Genomic DNA, 19,549 nt, shown 5'->3' with positions numbered 1-19,549 from the left:
GCCTCCTATGTCTTCTCTGTAGGACTCCTGTGAGGCTGGCGAACATCCCTAAGGTTTCTTGAAAGCCTTGGGCAGGTTCTACAAAGTTATGTCCTTAAGGCATGTGGAGCTCCATTTGTGTGTTTGAAATGTCCTATGATGCACTGTCATATTTCTGAGGTCTTAAAAAGTTATTGCCCCAGTCTGGATTCAATCTTTGCTTGCAACTCATTTCTGAATATGAGAACCCTTTGCTGGCTTAAAGGACTGTTCTGAGCCCTTATATTTTCTCCAAATCATACTTAGAATAATTATGTCTCCTCATTTTATTTTAGAAGCCAAGTGGCACCCTTAACATTGTCCAGAAATCTTAGCTAGGTCATCGACTTGGGTCTATTTCCTATTTTCCATGTTACCACAGGTGACAGTTTTGCTAAACTTTACATAATCTCCCGGTTTACAATAGTGTTTCCTGCTCTCTTCTGTAATCCCTCCCAGACAGCCTCCTCAGAAGCATTTTAGGTTTCTGTTAATGCCCTCATCAGGCCCTTGGGTTTCCACTAGCGATCTCCTCAAGGTCTTGCCAGTACCCATCTACCACTTGTTCCCCAAACCAATGCCACATGTTTTAGATTTTTGATATGGCAGCATCCCACTTCCAGCTACCCTGTTTCTGGGTTAGAATTTAGTAGCAGAATTGCTCTGAATGACAGAGTAAAGGGTTTATTATGGGGGATAGATTTTAGGCGAATTGGGGAACTGGTGGATCAGTCTTAAGGCTATTGGCTGTGCATCTAGCATTGTGTTCTTTTATGTTCATGATGGAGAGATGGTGGAAACACACAGGTCTCTTTAGGCCTCAGTTTGGAACCGCTTTACATGTTGTCAAAAGCAAGTCATACAGACAAGCCCAAGGTCAAGAGATGGGTAAGTATAATCCACTGACAGTGGGAAAAAAATGCAAAATTCCATGACAAAAGTCATGGGTGGATATAGGAGAGGTAAAGAACTGGGCTACTAACGCAATCTGCAAGGGTAACAAAAGTAACCATTGCTGCCCCTGAATTCTAGTGGTATTTAGTTTATCTCACAGAGATACATTGTATTTCAGCTGTTTATTTACATTGTCTCCTCTACTTCTTAGGGCAGAGACTTACATATGAATGGCAACCCTGTTCTAGCATATCACCTTCCATATAGTAAGTACTGAAAAATATCTGTTGAATTATTGAAGACATTTCTGGGCTTCCAAGTCGTAATATATATTGAATTATTGAAGACATTTCTGGGCTTTAAAGTGACAGCCCTGATTTTGAAACCTTATTCAGGGAGGTTCCTTTTAGGTACTTCTTTCCCCATTATTGACTTCTACCTCCCAGTTCCCTCCTTTGTCACCTTCCCATTCCTACCCTTATTCTTGACCCACTCACATCTAGAGATGAAACGATCTAATAAACTAAACTATTGGAGGTTTGTATTTTATAATACTTCTTGCCCAAGACACTCATTCAGTTAACACGAATGTGTGAGCATGTGCTACAAACACTATACATTAAGAAACCAAGGGAGTAAACAATATTTTTCAGTGCAGAAAGTCACAAATTTTGGACAGAAAAGGACAGGTAGTTGGGCCTGAAAAGAGCATCATGAAATTAAAAAGATAAGTGTACAATGAGTTACACTGAAATTCAGAATGACCAGCTGCATAAGCATAAAATGGGGAGACTTGGCTTAAAGGTAGGTCATGTGAAAAAGTCTGACATGGGCCAAAAGTGGGACACGATTGCACATTTTTGGACTGCAGTTGTGGAGTGGTAATATTAGTTGTACTACTAATACTACATCCATTGAGTGGTTACCCTGAGCCATGCCTTGTTCTACACATTGTGTAAATGTTAGCTCATTTTATTCACATGAACAACCTGTCAGCTATGTTTAATGTTTTCCTGTTTTACAGGTGAGGAAACTGTGGCCCAGCGCAGATAAATGACTAAGTGCCAGGTAGCCAGTAAATTAGTGGAGCCCAGGGCCTGATGCAGAGCCACTCTTCGCTATCAGTTCTGGTGCCTAAAACAAAGAGCACAGTAACCGTGCTCTCCTCTGAACTGTCAATCCGATTCTGGAGTCTTGGTGTGTGAGGATGTCAAACCAAAGGGTATCTGAGACCAGGGGGTCACAGGACTGGAAACCCATTCCAATGGTTGAAACAACTGGGGGCCCTTTTGCTGGAATTCTGAAAGAAACATGCTTTCCAATATCTAAAGGCTATTATGTAGCCACAGGAAGTTACAGGTTTAGGCTGACAAACATTTAAAAGTACCTATATCTGGCCAAGAACTCAGCTTGGGGTTGGAGATTTAGAGATAAGTAAAAAAGGGTACGCTTCCTGTCCTGGAGGAGCTTCCAGTCTAGAGGGGTAGGGAGGCAGCCCTAGGCTCTCACAGACCTTTCTGGATAGTTCGGCAGCTGGCAGCATGTTGGGTTGCACATGGAGAAGCAGGTGTCCTTCCCCTGGAAGAATATATAGGTTCAGGAATCTCACCTGCCCAGGCAGCAAGGGTTGAGAGGCTAGGTTGGATCTTAAGCCTCAGACTGGTGATGAGTATAATTACCAAGAAGGTGTGGAGTTTCGTTGGTTGTGCTCACTGTTACATTTCCAAGACCTAGGACAGCGCCTGGCAGAATGGGTGCTCGATGATTGAATACATGAAAGAATGAACATTTAAAAACCAGGATATTTCACATAAGAGCGTGGACTTGTTTTTAAAAATTGGAAGATTTGACAACAGCAGGCCCACATTTGTGTGTATGGAAGCGAAGACTATGCCTGCGTTTAACAGGCCTCTAATCCAGCTTCACTTAATTACATTGTCTGATCCTGGACTTTTCAGACTTGGTGTTAATCACTAATCTCTGTCAACTCTAAATGTCTATGAAAGCAAATTCTATAATTAAAATTTGGGACAAAGTTTCAAAGTGGAAAAGTTTTCTTTCTGCCAGTGAACACATTACATTATTTGAATATCAAGAAAATTAGCTATGTAATATTTTCATTACTTATGTTTCAAGGTAAATTTTATTATTTTAACTATATAAGCATTACATCCAGTACATCATTTTTTCTTTCATCATGAAGGTATTGCTTTCATAATCTTATGACCAACTTGGTGATGAGTGTTGGCAATTGCTAAATACTAAACGACAAATGTTGCTCTTTTAACACCTTTTAACAGATATTCTCCCCCAGATACTTACTTTCTACTATATACAATAGATAATTCAGAGAAATATTCGCAATTTCTTTGATGTCCTTTGATTTTTTTTTTTTTTTTTTGCTTTATTGATTTCCTTTCACACTAAAATCACTAGAAAAAAAATCTGCTTCCATGAATAACTTAACTACTTAGGAACATCAGAGAGCCGAAACAGTAAACACAATTTGATTTGGAAGAACTATGAAGATGTCAGCAGTAAAAACAGTTTGCCTTTTCAAAAACAGATCTAACTTTTCTCATACCCTGAGATTAATTTCAACATTGGTTTGCTGTGCTTAGCAATGTAAAAATGTTCTGATCCCTGGGAAATTATTTTCTGGTATGCAGGAAATAAATGTGCCCAATTCTGAATTTTTGCCAATAGCTGAGATAATCAGGAGTCACCAATTGCTAGTTGTCAGAGGCAAGAGTTAAACTGCATCCAAGAAGCTAGGATATTGGCTCTGCATTCTGATGTACAGAAATAGAACTTTATCAACTGAAAAACCAGGATACATATATATACATACATGCACACACATACATACATAGTCAAAATCACTCCATTTCATATACTTAATGTCCATGTAAAAATAAAACTTCCCAATATTTTACCTCCCTGGTACAGGTTTCAAGATCTATTATGTAAAACACAAACATACACAAACACACATCACACACACCCTATAAATTGCAACACATATATAACGCATTTTCCTGAGAAAATGCAAAGATGCAAAAGAAGTTTTTAAGTAGAGCTCAATCTGTAATAGAACAAAAGGTCCCTGAGGAAAGAGCTTTTTTTTTTTTTTTTTTTTTTTTTTCACGTAAAACCCCTGACAGTAGAATAGGACTCCAACTCATGGGGTTGGCTTGGCTGCTTCTGAGCTCCCTATAGCTCAGAAGTTTATCACTTCATGAAGTAATTCTTCCCATGATTCCTACCTAACTAAACTGTTCCTTCGAAAAAGAACCATTTGGGAAGTCGTGTTTATTCTTTTATATACTGCCACTAGCACTATATAAAAGAACCTGGTTCTTGGTTCTCATCATGAGCGTGTACATGTTAGCAAAGCAAGTAACCTAGAGACAATGAATTTTGCCAAAACTCCACAATATCGATGAGGCATAAAGTCATCAAGGTCACTGAAAGGATAGTTGATTCATATTGTGACTCTTTCAAATGAAATATTTTTTATTAAGTTAAAAATCTGAGTTTCTACATTTCAGAATAGGGGTTCCTAACCTCTGGGCTGTGGACCAGTACCAGTACGTGCCTGTTAGGAACCAGACCTCAGAGCAGGAGGTGAGCAGAAAGCCAGCAAGCAAAGCTTCATCTGTATTTGCAGCCACTCCGCAGGGCTAACACTGCCACCTCAGCTCCACTTCAGATCATCAGGCATTAGATGATCCCTGGTGCTGAAAACATTGGGGACCGCTGGTTCGCATATCTGTAAGATGCAGTCTTTCTTGTCCTGTGTTTCTATCTTTATAATCAATCGTTTCCTCTGGGGCATGACTTCCCAAGTCCCTCAACATTCATTCCTGTCCTCTTATTGGAGATCTTAAAACCCAGAACTAAATAAAGCAGAGTCAAAGTATGATGGAGAGAATCAGAGAAGGCTAAATACCTTTACTTAGGCTGTAAGCAAGTTAGATAGCAACAAAATATCTTTTTGGTTGTGAAAGCTCCCAACATGTTCTTAAATAGTAGAAAAATATACAATGCTCAATTCAATTAGGAACCTTCTACAGAAAGCATTTCAATAGAATGAGTGAATCACAAAGTTTCTGTTTTACTATAAGTATATTATTTAAAGTACATTTGAAATTTTAAGTGTGTACAAATTCAGAAGTTTAAGAAACTTCAAAAGCCATAGATATGTAGTTTAGGAAGCTGAAGGCTGTGAACTTTCCTTTTCACTTAATCCATGTTTAATTTTGCATTCCTCACAGGTAAGCAGGCAGTGCCTAGAACAGATGCAAAAACAGAGGTTTGTGCATTGACACTGGAAGCTCTAGTCTTAACAAAATATTATTAAGACACATGTTTTATACTAAAGTTCACAAGCCTAATTTTTTTAAGGAATAATAGGAGCTGTTTCTTAGTTTGAGACCATATAATTTTATCCCCCCCCCCCAAAAAAAAGGCCAGTAATGATCTTCATGTCCAATGTCATTTTCACAATATCGTGCTGCCTCTCAAATAGAATCTACTGTGACAAGTGAGGGTCTTTAAATAAATGTGTTCCCAACACTGGTCCCGTAATAACTATTATTTACTGAGAACTTACTGAGTATCATAGTCATTTCTATTCCTTATAGCATCTCATGAAAATAATTCTGCTCACCATTTTATACAGATGAGAAGACTGAAGATTAGATAGTTTAAGAAACTTTTCCAAGGTTACATATTTTATTTAGTAAGTGGTAGAATTGGTTTTCAACCCAGGTACTCTAATAGCAGAGGCAATATACCTTTAACTTGAGTTCTACTGCTTATGAGAATTATGAGATACACACACACACACATACACACACACACACACACACATACACACACACACACACACAGAGCAAAGGCTCTGAGAAGTCCTGCAATAAAGAAACCTATTTAAATTTGGTGTAACCCAGTGATGGTAGAAGCCATGTCTGCTGATTAAGGTATTCTTTTGAGACTTGCACAATGCCTCGAATATAGTAGGTACTCACTCAATGTTTGTTAAGCAAATGAAATAGGTAAATGAGTTAAATAATAAAAAAATTATTATTGAAATTGAATAGCAACAACTCAAAATTTGAGGGGTAAAGAGGTTCTTTTCCAACATACAGATGTTAAAATTTTAAAAACTTTAATATTATAAATGGTAAATGATCTTTCATTTACATTTTTTATAATTATCTTCATTATAATTCCTCAAACAGGTTACAAACCTGTTATGCCCTGGACCAAAACCAGCTCCACGTAGCTGATCATCAAAGGAATGGAATTTGCTCTGGCATACTCCTATGTATGATACCTTTCCAAGGCCAAATCCCAAGATACCAGCCACTGTAAAAGCAGGTTAGGAAAGAGAGATTATATGATTATCAGAATCACCCCCATTATTACCTTCTAGAACTTTCTTTATTTACAGTAGTAACTTTTATATTAAAAATACCACGATAAATCAATGAACAAAAACTGAGAATGAAGCTCTCTATTAAAGAACAGGATTGGGAACTGGAGGCTTTCTGATCTCAGTTTCCAACTGTTGGTAGGAGGGCCAGGGCAAAGCAAGCAACAGTGTGATCCCAAGACAGGCCGCTTGAGGGAGGCACAGCCAGCAAACAGATGTGTGAGTCCACTAGGGGAGGTGGAGGTGGGGTTCCGGTTGTGGCTATCAAAGCTTTCAAATCGCTAGGTAGGAAATTCTCTCTATAGATTGGAGTTTGGGAGCTGCAGTCTATTCTGTCTGTGGAGGAGAGAGGTTGCGAAAGGCAAAAGGAAGCTGCCAAGGAAGAAATCGCCAGCCTGCTCCTCCTGCTGGAAATGAGGTTTCAGACTGTAAACTGGAAAGCATCCTCTTTGTACATAATAGGTTTGTGTATTACGAGTGGAAGAACATGAAACCCCATGTTTGTGATAGGTGTATTATTAGAAAGTCCCTGATTTTTAAAAATCATTCATTTGTTATGTTCATTATAGAAAATATTTTGAAAAGACTGGCCAAAAGACGAATATTAAAATCCCTAATGGATATATCATTCCGAGGCTCTGCTGTTGATAGCATTAGTATATCCTGCCAATCCCTCCTGGTCCATGTGGTAAAGAGGACTGTCTAAGGTGAGGTCCCTGTTGCTCGGGAAGAGTTGAATAAACTGCATAGTGGAAAAAATTGAGACTGATTTTTCAGAGTCAATTTGGTTAACCTGGACATTTGTATCGCCAGTTGCTTTAATATTTTCTTTTTAAAAAATTATTTCTTTTTTACTTCTATGACTTACGTGCAGCTTTAGGCAATGATCCAAATCTTGGGTTAGCTTCTAAATAACCTAAGGAGTAATATATAAATATATTATTTCATTTTATAACATTTAAATTTATAAAATGAAAAAAAAAAAACCTTCATAGTTTAATATATACGCAGGTTCTTAATCTGAAGAGATGATCTTAAAAGTTATAATTCAATTCTTGATTGGATTTAACTCTCAAATAGCCATTTTTGGCAAGAAGTATTAGCTTTAATGTATAGAAAAGAACATGAAATAGACAATTCAAGACTTAAAAGATATCGAGGCAAAGGTGGCGCTAACGACTTAGTTCCAAGCAATCAGTCGTTGTTCCCACCCCTTTTTCAGTAACTCAGGGCACAGTTTCAATTTAGAGATTCACAGTACCAGTCGTAGACCGCTTAACTGGGATAAGTTCTGAGAAATGCATCCCTAGGCGATTTCGTCGTTTTGCAAACATCATGGAGCACACTTACACAAACATAGGTGGTGTAGCCCACTATGCACCTAGGCTGTACGGTGTAGCCTACCGCCCCTACTCTACAAGTCTGTACAGCATGTCATTACACAAAACAGCATGAAATCAAATCTAGCACAATATAAAATGATGCGATCAAGAGATGTTTGAGGGTGTTGCAACACACTGTTTTGCAGTACGCTATATTTTTATAAATAAACTCTAAAATAAGTATAGCATAGTAAATATATAAGCCAGTAAGTCATTTTTTATGCTTATCAAATATTATGTACTGTACATAACTGTACATGCTATGCTTTCATACAACTGGTAGTGCAGTAGGCTTTTTCACACCAGCATCACCTCAAACACATGAGTAATGCCTTATGCTATGATGTTACCATGGCTATGAGGTCACTAGTCCATAGGAATTTTCCAGCTCCATTATAATCTCATGAGACCACTATCGTATATGCGTATATGCGGCCTGTCATTGACCAAAATTCGACTTGTGGTAAGCACAATAATGACCTCCTAAAGATGTCCACATTTGAATTCCTGGAAACTGTGAATTTGTTACATTATATAATAAAGGGGAATTAAGGTAGAAAATGGAATTAAAGTTGTTAATCAGATGACTTTAAAATAGGGAGATTATCCTGGATTATCTGGGTGGGCCCAGTGTAATATCGCAATGACCCTTGAATGTAAAGAGGGATTCAGAGACAGAACTAGACAGATGGCTGTATAAGAACTTGGCTCAACACTGCTGGCTTTGTAGATAAAGGAGCCTCGCGCCCAGGAAGGTGGGTGGTGTCTGGAAGATGGAACGGGAAAGGAAGTCTGAGAGTCTCCCAGAAAGGAATGCGGCCCTGCCGACATTTGATTTCAGCCCAGCAAGACCCATTTTGGACTTCTGACATCCAGAACCATAGTAAATTTGTATTGTTTTAAGCTACTGTGTTTGTGGTAGTTTGTTATAGCTGCCGTAGAAAACTAATACAGAACCCTGGAAAAGTGTATTTGCATACATGCAAGAGAAGGTAGATTTTGAGAAGTTCGATGTTTATAAAACATAACCCCTGTACATCTTGTGACCATATTCTTTGTTGTTAAAAATGGCTGACAAAGGCTTGTTACTGATTGATGACTATGTTTTCTATAAAAAACTACCTTCAAATTAGAAAAATGAAATCACATTTAATAAATCAACTTAAATCCTTAAGATAGAATATATTGCTTGAAATGGGATTCTCCTAGATATATGACACAAGTGGTCTTTGCGACCAAAATAGAACTGGAACATTTTCTCTAATGTTTATTGGGGACAAAATGAGCTTCAATAGGGTCAGTCAGGTGCCTAGTTGCTGTTTAGGGACTAGGTGATGCCTGCGGGTTTTGTGGGGAGACAAAGACAGGCAGAAAGAAGGGCTCGAGGAAGGGAGAATAGAGAAGGAAACTGGAGAACTCTAAGAGGCAGGGAAGGGTACGTGGGGAGACGCAGGGCAGCTGCTGGTCCTCATGATCTCTCAGGCAAGTTAGACAGGGCACCCGCCCTCGGGCAGGGGCAACCTCTCGCCAGAAAGAATGGCCTGTCAGAGCTCACTGGACTGCAGCCCCACTTGCCTCCTCGCTGGAGCGCCCTAGACAGACAGGGCACAATCTGTCTAATGTGCTAAGCCTCTGGGAGCTTCTGGGATAGAGAGAGGCACCATTTTAGTTTCCTGTGGCTGCTGTAACACCTTATCACAAACATAGTGGCTTAAAACAACACAAATTTGTTACCTTACGGTTCTGGAGGTCAGAAGCTCAAAATGGGCTTCACTGAGTGGACGTCTTAAGTGTGTTTAGGCTGCTATAATAAAATACCAAGACTGGATGGCTTACACACAACAGAAACTTATTTCTCACAGTTCTGGAGACTGCAGTCCAAGATCAGGGTGCTGGCATGGTTGATGATGGACGGCCCTCCTCCAGGTTGCAGACTTCTCATGGTGAAAAGGGCCAAGCTGCTTGGTGGAGGCTCTTTCATAAGAGAGCTCCACCTCATGGCCTAATCACCTCCTGAAGCCCCCACTTTCTAATTCCATCACCTTTGAGGGGTAAAATTCCAACATGTGAATTTGGGGGTGAGGGGACACAAACATTCAGACCATAGCACTAGGCTAAAATCAGGTGCCAGCAGGGCTACATTCCTTTCTAGAGGTGGTTATGGTTTCCAGCCTTTCCAGCTTCTAGAGGCCACCCACATTCCTGGACTCCTGGCCCCTTCCTGCATCTTCAAAGCCAGTAGTGTTGAGCCGAGTCCAGCCCATTTTGCCATCTCTCTGGTTCCATCCTCTGACCCACTCTCACTTTTAAGGATCATTTTGATTACACTAGACGCATCTGGATAATCCAGAATAATCTCCCTATTTTAAGGTCAGCTGACTAAAAGCCGGTCCATCTGCTACTTCAATTTCCCTTTGCCATGTAACAATATACGCACTCATTCTGGGGATTAGGACATCTCCCAGAGGGGTGGGGGTGGGGACATATGCTGAAAATAGGCAAAAGTCTACATGAATAAATCCTTCGCAAACAACAACAGAACAAAACAAAACAAACAAACAAACAAACAAACAAAAATAAGGACCAAAAAGCTGCCAGGAGCGTCACAGAAAATTGGGCTTCTTTAAATTAAATTATTGAACAAATATTGAATCTTACCTTGATGGACCAGTCCTTGGGTAACAAGCATGCTTACAAGAGAAAAAGGCAGAGCTGTAAAACAAAAATGCCCTTCAATACTCGTATTTTAGAATTTGGTGCCTCACCTAGAAGTTAGGGAGAATTACTCTGAGTTTCTTCTCTTACCTACCTTGGCAATGAGTGTTTAGTCCTTTGTTATTTTACTTATTCAACAAATATTTATTAAATACCACCTGGAGAATTTTCTTGGGGTCCCAGGCACTGAACCTGCTGTACAGATTTAACCTGACAAAACCTGAACCCCATGGTACTCCATCTCTGACATCCATGTCTAATGAACGTCCACCACACACTAGATTTTAGCCACTATACACAACACGGGCATCTTAATGTGTGTACATTTAGCTGTCGAATTTGGAAACTGCCTTTAACTATTTATTTTGAAATTTTCAATCCTCCATAAAAATTAAAAATTAGTACAATAAACTGCATATCCTATCTATGGTAGTTCTCTGCTTTTGTCTTACACATTTTGTTACATAATTTGGATGTCTCTTTTCTGAGACATCCAAAGATTACTAGATGTCTACATTACAAGATTACTACATTCATGTTAAACATGGGTGATGTTTAGCTGTGATTTTTAAAGCAGGCAAATTAGTTGGCAAAGGCAGTTTCTACTTCTGTCAAAATGTGTCAAATGACTTCTTCCAAAAGCAGAGAGCATTGATAAACATCTAGCTCTTTCTAGCAACAAAGACATATCAAAAAGCAACCAATTTTTCCACTCATATTTGCCTGATGGTAGGCAAATGTGCCATACTGAAATGTTGGTCTACTAGGGCTTAATTAAATTATTTACTAATAGGTTGTCAGAAAAGACATGAATTGCTGGGAGCACAATCAGTAATCACAGTAATTCATAATGAACATCAACTTCTAAAGAGTGTTACTTCCAATACAGTTGATACTGAATTTGCATGATTTGAGAAATCAAGATTAGTATTTCCAAGTAAAATTATCCTTGTCAGCAATGTCGTAACTATTGGGGCTATATGGACATGCTCTTTTATGACATTTTCAAATGACAAATTATGAATTTTTTTAATTGAAAGAGACCTCGACACACAGCCTAGATCCACACTCTTGTCTTATTTAAATGAGGCAGGCCCAGAAAGAGGAGGTGATACAGCAGAAAAGGTTATTTCACAGACATTGTAAGAGAAGTAGGAACAGATGCTGCCACTTTACATTCATTCCACAAACACCGAACAGGTACTTTTTAGATGTGAAGCGCTATGCTTGGCTCTGGGATGAAGCAATGGACCTGACATTATTTCTGAACTTGATAAGGTTAGAGTCTCGTGTAATTTAGGAAGGTTTACTCTCAAGAAACTCTATATAATACTCTTTGGTAAACATTCTTGCTCACATGAAGGACAGTTATGAGCGTATCGCTTTCTGCTAATTGAGGTAAATCAGATATTATCTCTGTCTTTGAAAGAGTCTCAACGTGGATTTAAACTCTAAACAGCTCTAGATAGCAAAGATCTTTAGGGAACTATGCAAACTCCTGCTTAAAAATAAATGTGACTATAATTCTAATAGGACTTAGGTAGTTTAATGCAGCACATACAGTTAAAGATTAAGAGGGATGTGATTTACCTCTCTTCCAGAAACTTTCTTCTTGACATTCTCGGATAATCTTTAAAATCTCCCCTCTGTGAATGTGCACTTTTGATTTTGGACAAAACAACAGGCTCTGTAAGGAAAGTTCTATGGTGAGTCAGGTGAAATTGTCAGAAAAGCATCCACTCTTTTCTCTGGAGGAGAGCAAGATGGCCTCTTTACCCTTGTCATACAACCTGTCACTCTGTGCTGGCCATCAGCACAGAGCAATGACCTGTTTCAGCTAGTGCCTTCCACCTGGTAATGCTCGATGGACTTAGAAAGGGAAAAGATCTCGGAGAAGCAAAAGGTGACTCACTGGTGAGCGAGCATAAAGTCCTGCTGAGGCCACATTTTCTTTCTTACCTCCACTCTCTGTCCATGCAGTTCACGATCCTTGCAATGCTACTCATTCCCTTTGCTTACCTGGCCTTCTGCAGACCCAGTTCCGTGTGGCCTCCTGGGTGAAGAGGAAGATTTCCCCTACAGCACAGTATTTACGCATCTGGGATCTCACTCCGAGTGCTGAATTACAAGTTATCTATTTATAGATCTGTGTTACAATTTACCTATTTATACTTCTGTGTGCATTTTTAGACTATGAATTCATTAACAGATTTAAAAATTTTCTACATAGTCTCCTTTCTATCTTGACAGGGTTTTTTTTTTCACATTTTTAAGTGGTCTGCACATACGTTCTGGTGGAATTACTGATATGATTAACATGATTATTTTTACTGGTTTTAGAGTATTTTTTAATCATGTCGATATGCTATAATCTGGACTAACTCCCATCTTTTACGATCCTTCCTCCTTTGTAGATATGCATTATTCACTCACTCCTATCCACATTCTCATTCTCCTCTGTGAATCACCACCATTCTGGATGTTTAATGTGGATCTTTTGTATGTACGCCTGCTTGTAAAACATTCATCGTCGTGGGTACATGCATCTTTAAAAAATGTAAATGGCATTGTTTTATGTATTTCATTTTATTAAAAAAATTTTCAATTGGCTGAATGCTTTTAAGATCCATCCGTATTGCTATATACATTTAGTCTACTGCTCCTAACTATTGCATAATTCTCCTAGATGCATCCAAGTCCCCACCACCACATGTCCACTTACAGACCCATGTGAGAACATTTTCCAGATATATATCTACAAGTAAAATATAGGGCATGTGTATCTTCATCTGACGGATGGCTCTCCGCAGTGGCTGCACCAGTCTCCACACCCCGCAGCTGCACCTGACCGTCCGTCCCTCTAGGCCTACAGAGCCTGCATAAGGCTAGTTAAGCGTGTAAAGAAAGGATTTCCAACACTTGGCATTATCCAGTTGACTAAACTTTGACCATCTAATAGGAGTAAAGTCATATATTGTTTTATTTGCATTTCTCTGTTAACTAATGTATTTGAGCATCTTACGTATTCTCCAGCCAGACTGCCCTTCTCCTCTAGTGTTCTGAGGTAACTAACCCCTGAAACTAGCCCTGGGCTGTAATCTTTTATTATATATTGGCTCACTAATTGTTTATTATGGTAAGATACATATAATATGTAGCATTCTAGCCATTTTAAAGCATACAATTCAGTGGCATTGAGGACATCCGCGGTGCTGTGCGGCCATCATTACTATCTGGTTTCAGAACATTTTTGTCACCTCAAAAGGGAATTCCATACACAGTTAGGCGTCTCTCCTCATTTCCCCCCACTTTGAGCCTCCTGACAACCACCGATCTGCTCTGCATCTCTATGGATTTGCCTGTTCTGGATAGTATCTAAACAGTATCATACAATGTGACCTTTTGTGACTGGCTTCTTTTCCTTTGCATGAAGTTTTCAAGGTTCGTCCATGTTGTAGTATATATCAGTATTTCATTCCTTTTTATGGCTCAATAATATCCCATTGTAGGAATATACTACATTTTGTCCATTCATCCACAGATGGATTTGGGTTGTTTCTACCTTTAGGTTATTGTGAATAGAGCTGCTACAAAAAAATCCTCTACAAGTTTTTGTTGGACCTGTTTTCAATTCTGGTGGGTCATATGGTAATTCTATGTTTAACTAATTGAGGAATAGCCAAACTGTTTTCTATAGCAGCTGCCACCATTTTACAATCCCATCGACAAGTATAAAGGTTCCAATTTCTCCACATCCTTGTCGACACTTATTATTTTCTGTTTTGTTTTCATCTTTCATTATAGCCATGCTAGTGGGAGTAAAATGGTATCTCATTGTGGTTTTGATTTGCATTTCTCTAATGACTAATGATACTGAGAATCTTTTCATTTGCTTGTTGGACATTCATATATCTTCTTTGGAGAAATACCTATTCGAGTTCTTTGCCAATTTTTTAATTGAATTGTTGTCTTTTTTGTTGTTGAGTTTTAAGAACTTTTTATATATTCTGGATACTAGACCTTTATTAGATATGTGATTTGCAAATAATTTTTGCCATTTCGTGGGTGGTTCGTTCATTTTTTCAAAACAAATTTTAATTTGTTCCTTACTTTAAAGTCCCACTTGTATTTCCTCATTTGTGAATTATTTATGTAAGTCCTCCGCCATTTACCACTTGAAGTTTTAGTGTTCTTCTTGTTGAGATGCCAACAATTTTGGCTTTTGAAGTCTACCTTGCTGATTTTGCCAGTCTTTTCAGAACACTTTGTGTGTAGTAGATGTCAATGTGGATGACAGTCACCATTTCTTGAGCACTTTCCCATGGGTCAAGCACTGTGTCAAGCATGTCACATGCATGCTGATGAGGTAGAAGGACTTGGTGGTGCCTATGCCTTCAGAGCTCTACAAACAACCCAAGCAGGCAACTCTACAGCTCCGCACAGCACAGTACACAGGGGTGGCGGTCAGCGTGAGCGACAGCAACAAGAGAAGGAGCTGTTCTCATTGTCTACTTACCTTAGTTCCTCAGCAAGCACTCTTCCTTATCTGAGTGTAAACATCTCTTCTTGGTTCTGGCTGTGGCTGGGACAGAAATAAGGAACACCCTCCTTGCCCTCCCTCAAACACATATATATTCTCATCTAGGATCAGGGACCCTGGCTACTGCAATTGCTTTGAGTCCTACAGTCAAGACTGAAGCTCCTGCAGAGCCTCCCCAGAGGGTCCTTTTCTGTTTATCAATCAATGTTTTATAGCTCTCCATTTCACAAAGGCAACTCAGGTGTCTAAATTCTCCTTGTGACTTGATATCATTTGTCTGTTTGCCTCTCTAAACTTTGTTCCTTAAAGATCACCTCCTCCGTAAACTATTTTTAGCTTGAAAAGTTGGCCCCAGAGAACATGAACTCCATTTACCCATTACAATACTCTCTTTTCTTCATTCATGTGTCCCTGAAACAGATAATAGTAATTCTGAACAAGTTACAAAGTTGGGTTTTCAGTCTGATGGTTATTTTAGTAGTTTAAGGACTCTTATCTTAAACGGGTCTGCAGCATATGCTTAGTATGTTTAGCCTTGGTAACAAAAATGTAAAAAAAGTATCACTGTATCATTTTGTTAGAGTCACTGAACAGCTTTGCTCCTCTAAAGGAAAGCTCTTCAGTCACTGACAGACCATGTGAGAGTCGTTCAGCTGGATTCTAAATAGGGAAGAATAGAATAAAGAAAGGATTTTGTAAATAAAAATTTGAAAGATGCCTTTTCAAGGCAGTCAAAAACACACCTTCCTTCCCCATTCTATTTTCCCCGGACTCAACTAACAAAGTGCCAGACTGAAAAAAGTAAGATGACTGGTCAAGGATGAGCTTTAAGGAAAGTCCTTTATGATGTTCCTCTTCGGATAGTAGACTTTCAAATTAAAAAAATACCTGCTTGCTTGGTGGTGGCAAGTGGGGAGGTTTATCTTCGTTTCTATGAGTAGATACTGAAGTCATGATGACTTTGTCTTTGCTTTTCTTCTAGGCAAGTGCACTCAGCTTACTCATTGACGTGATGCCTAAGGAAAGTAGAAGAGAGTCACAATGCTGAGACTAGACGTTTGTGTTAGCCTTAAAAACACCCTTAGTATCAACTCATCTAGTTGGAAACTTACTTTCATTTTGTTATTAATCTCCAGCCACCTGCAAATTCACTTTCTAATACTCCCCTACCAACACACACGAATGTGAAAGTGAAATGTCACACCGTCGACAGTGAAATGTTTTACTACCTATAAATTGTGTTCTGAAATGAGTTTCAATTCATTACAAGGCCATTAACTACACAGATATTTACTGATTGTCTGTTATGTGCCAGGCCAGGGGATACAAGGAAAGATAAGGCAAACTCAGTGCTAAATGAATTCATCGAAAGGGGAAGACAGACAAGTCAGCAGTTACACAACATGCAAAGGGCTCCCCTACAGGTAGGCCAGGGTGCTAACAGAGGAAGAAAGGCCTGTTCTCTCTGACCAGGTCTGAGACACCAAAGACTAAGATTCTTGAGCTTGTAGCAGGTAGATGGACTCCAGGGCATGAAGATCAGTTCAAAAGACGCTGTAATTGTTGAAGCAAGGAAGTGTAGAGACCTAAGCCAACACCCTGGTGGGAAGCATAGAGATGATAAATTTGAGTTTGGAAATGTCAAATTTAGGTGCCTGCAGGAATTGAAGTTAGCCAGTAGGGATTAGAATGTTAGAGGACTTGGGTCTGGAGTTACAGATTAGGGGGAGGCTAGAAAGATGAATTTGGGAGTTGCCATCATAGAAATCATAGGAAAAGCAAGAAACATGAATAAAATTGTCTAAAAAGAACACTGGAGAATGTGAACACTGAGGCAAAGGGAATACTAACAAGAGAAAAAAAATAATAATAAAAGGCCAAGGAAATGACTGAGAAGGAATAGCTGGTATAGAGGGGAGAAAGTTTCTGAAAGAGGGAATGAATCATTGGTGTCATATGGCTCAGAAAAGTGACCTGGCAATGGTCGACATAGTCCAGGTGAACTCTGAGCCCTCACCCGGCAAACAGCCCCGCACTCTGCAGGCTCTGGAATGCGTGACTACCACTGATTCCCCCGCAAAACGAATATCTTAGACACAATGCTGTTTCCTACTAAACTGCCAGGCATATGAGCCAAAGGCGCCTTATACCAACTTTCACCTTAGGTAACTAATGTTATTGTAGAGATAGCACGATGCCCTACAGTGGAAAGTCCTGGAAAGAACTGAGTTCAGATCCTAACTCTACTCCCTGTGAGCCCTGTGCTTTGGGCAAGTGACTTATGTCTGTACCTCAGTTTATCTCACCTGTTAAATGGAAGTAACAGACAAGCAACCTTGAAGGGCTGTTGTAAGGATGAGGGATGAGGATGAAGGCTGAGGCCCATAATTCCCAGCTCAGTACCTTGCGCCTCAGCACACAGTGTGTGAGCAGTAAAGGGCACCTGTCAGAGTGGCCCTGGGCACCTATTTCTTGAGGGTCTCCAGGAATTCTTTGCTGACCTAATGACAAATTAGAATATTTATCTATGTTTAGTTTGGCATTAGGCCGTTGCCTCAAATTAAGGAACAAAGATACACATCTCAGCTTTGGTGGTCAGGTCCTCTCCACCCAATTAATCAGCAGTCCACATCTAAGCGAGCCTTCTGAGGAGGTCTTGCTTTCCAGGTGCAGCTCCCACCACCCCACCACCACGGCCAGGTTGGGGTCCCTCTGCTTCTTCAGGGGAGGGTAGGGGAGTGTTGACAGGTGGGCAGTGGGAAGGAGGCGCGCAGCAGGATGGCTGTGGGGCATGTGGATTGAGTGACGGCGCGGGAGGGGGGGCGGCGTGAGAAGCGGGGGTCGGGCGGTGTCCCCGCACTCTGGTTGCGGGGAAAGGCCGGAAGCAGCCTGCAGGAATCCACCACCATCCCCAGCAGAGGCCGCCTGCACGGCGCAAACCCTCGACCCCTGCCTGGGTCCGCGGTTAGAGCCAGAGCCAGGCAGAGAAGGTAGAGGCGACTCTAGGCGGCCGCTGGCGACTGGCGCGGCCTGCGAAGTATCCTGGTCCCCAAGGATCCTGGAATTAAGTGTCCAGAGGAAGCCACACTCCCCTCTCCATCCCTCCCACTGTCACCCCGGGACGAGCTCCCCTGTGGGGTGAGGATCGCCATGCAGGCCGCGGATCGGCGCCCGCCGGGCAGAGCTCGCCCCCTCCGCCGCCGCCCGCACAGCTGCGACCGCTGCCCGCCTCCCCGGTGCCCGGCCCTCGCCGCCCACCGCGCCCAGGTCCCGTCACCTTTTCTCCCTGCCCTCACCTCTCCTCTCTGAGTTTCCCTGCAGCCTTCTCCTTCCTCCTCTTGCTCCGCCCCCTCCGCTCGGCGCTTTTCGCTCACTCGCTGAAACCACTCAACAAGTGCACCCCCATCCCCCACCTGCAGTCCCTTCTCTGTTGGTGGCATCAGAACCCCACACCCAACTATTCAGGCTCAAACCCAGCTCTTGCTAGAAATTCCCGTCCCACCCCCAAGAATTGTCCTGACACCTGGTAGATTCTACCGCAATGTCTTTCAAATAACTCCTTTCCTCTCAACAATAATGCAACAATCATTTACTGAACACCCTCCCTGGGCCTGCCATTGATATTAATTTATCAGCAATCTTGTTTTTATTGAGATATAATTGACATATAACATTCCAATTTGTATACATTGCAAAATGATCACCACAATAAGTCTGTCATTCATTATACATTGTTATCTGGTTAGCCTTCCCCGCCACAATTTTCCCTGCCTCAGGATAAGGACTTTTAAAATCTACTCTCTAGCAACTTTTGAATATGTACTATAGTATTATTAACTACAGTCACCACACTGTACATGACATCCCCATGATTTATTTTGTAACTGGAAGTTTGTACCTTTTGCCCATTCCGCCCATTTTGCCCACCCTGTGCAATTCTTTTTACAGCCATTGAGGGTGAGTACTATTGTCCTCATTTGATGGGCTAGGCAACTAAGTTGTGCAATGCCACACTGGGAGTTTGCAGTTAAAGCCACTGGAGCTTGGTGCCAGGCCTTCTCTTTCCATTGTTCCTTGTCCATGCCCTCCAGCCTCCTGCCCTGTGGGGGAAGCTGCTTGTGCCTTTACTACCTATATCACTCACCCACCCTCAGCTGAGATTCTTCCCTGGGGCATACGCTGGGACTCACCCCGTGTGTTGAATTGAAAGAGGTTGCAGAACATGTGGAAGGACCTGGACTTTCTTCTGCTGTTTTCATTGGCTTCTATGCCTCTGGCCTCACCCCCTCCACAGTGATGATCCCCTTGCTGGCCCCTCCAACATCCATCTGTCCTCCTTTCTGCTCCTCATATTAACCAGCTCTTCCCACCTGAGCCCTGACATGGATCCTCTCCCTGCCTGGAGCCCCCTCCCCATAAGTCTCATCTGGGCTTTTTCCTACTCATCCTTCTCTGACTGTTCCCCAGGAAGACCTGCCTTGATCCCTACCCAGCCTAAAGTAGGGCCCCTTCTCCTCTTTCATAGCAGGACACCTTGTTTTCTTTCATAGCACCTATCAC

General features: G+C 41.0%; 1 protein-coding gene across 2 annotated transcripts; it reads right to left on the bottom strand.

Moving 5' to 3' along the window:
• Positions 1 to 4,404: 4,404 nt before the first annotated feature.
• OCIAD2 (OCIA domain containing 2) lies at positions 4,405 to 18,344 on the bottom strand. Of its 2 annotated transcripts, none has more exons than XM_016128152.2 (7): positions 18,286 to 18,344; positions 15,878 to 16,005; positions 12,040 to 12,136; positions 10,393 to 10,446; positions 7,221 to 7,268; positions 6,168 to 6,285; positions 4,405 to 5,204 (listed from the first exon to the last, which is right to left on the bottom strand). In XM_016128152.2, exons 2-7 carry the CDS (start codon positions 15,941 to 15,943, stop codon positions 5,123 to 5,125), a joined length of 465 nt encoding a protein of 154 aa, XP_015983638.2. In that variant the 5' UTR covers positions 15,944 to 16,005; positions 18,286 to 18,344; the 3' UTR covers positions 4,405 to 5,122. The 2 variants fall into 2 exon arrangements, with proteins under 2 accessions (XP_015983638.2, XP_015983639.2); XM_016128153.2 differs by lacking the exon at positions 18,286 to 18,344 and adding an exon at positions 17,296 to 17,432.
• Between the last annotated feature and the right edge of the window lie 1,205 nt (positions 18,345 to 19,549).

Source organism: Rousettus aegyptiacus, unplaced genomic scaffold (assembly GCF_014176215.1).
Source record: "Rousettus aegyptiacus isolate mRouAeg1 unplaced genomic scaffold, mRouAeg1.p scaffold_m13_p_10, whole genome shotgun sequence".
Classification (NCBI taxonomy): Eukaryota; Metazoa; Chordata; class Mammalia; order Chiroptera; family Pteropodidae; genus Rousettus; species Rousettus aegyptiacus.
The sequence above is the reverse complement of the archived record's forward strand: the minus strand, read 5'-3'. Positions and strand labels throughout refer to the sequence as shown.

What these genes read in the sequence shown, in the direction of transcription:
- OCIAD2 (XM_016128152.2), bottom strand. Translation starts at nt 15,943, where the DNA reads ATGACTTCAGTATCTACTCATAGAAACGAAGATAAACCTCCCCACTTG. An exon ending in AGAAAGTTTCTGGAAGAGAG is followed by an intron (nt 10,447 to 12,039) that starts GTAAATCACATC and finishes TTTGTTTTACAG; the next exon opens with CTCTGCCTTTTTCTCTTGTA. An exon ending in CCAAGGACTGGTCCATCAAG is followed by an intron (nt 7,269 to 10,392) that starts GTAAGATTCAAT and finishes ATTACTCCTTAG; the next exon opens with GTTATTTAGAAGCTAACCCA.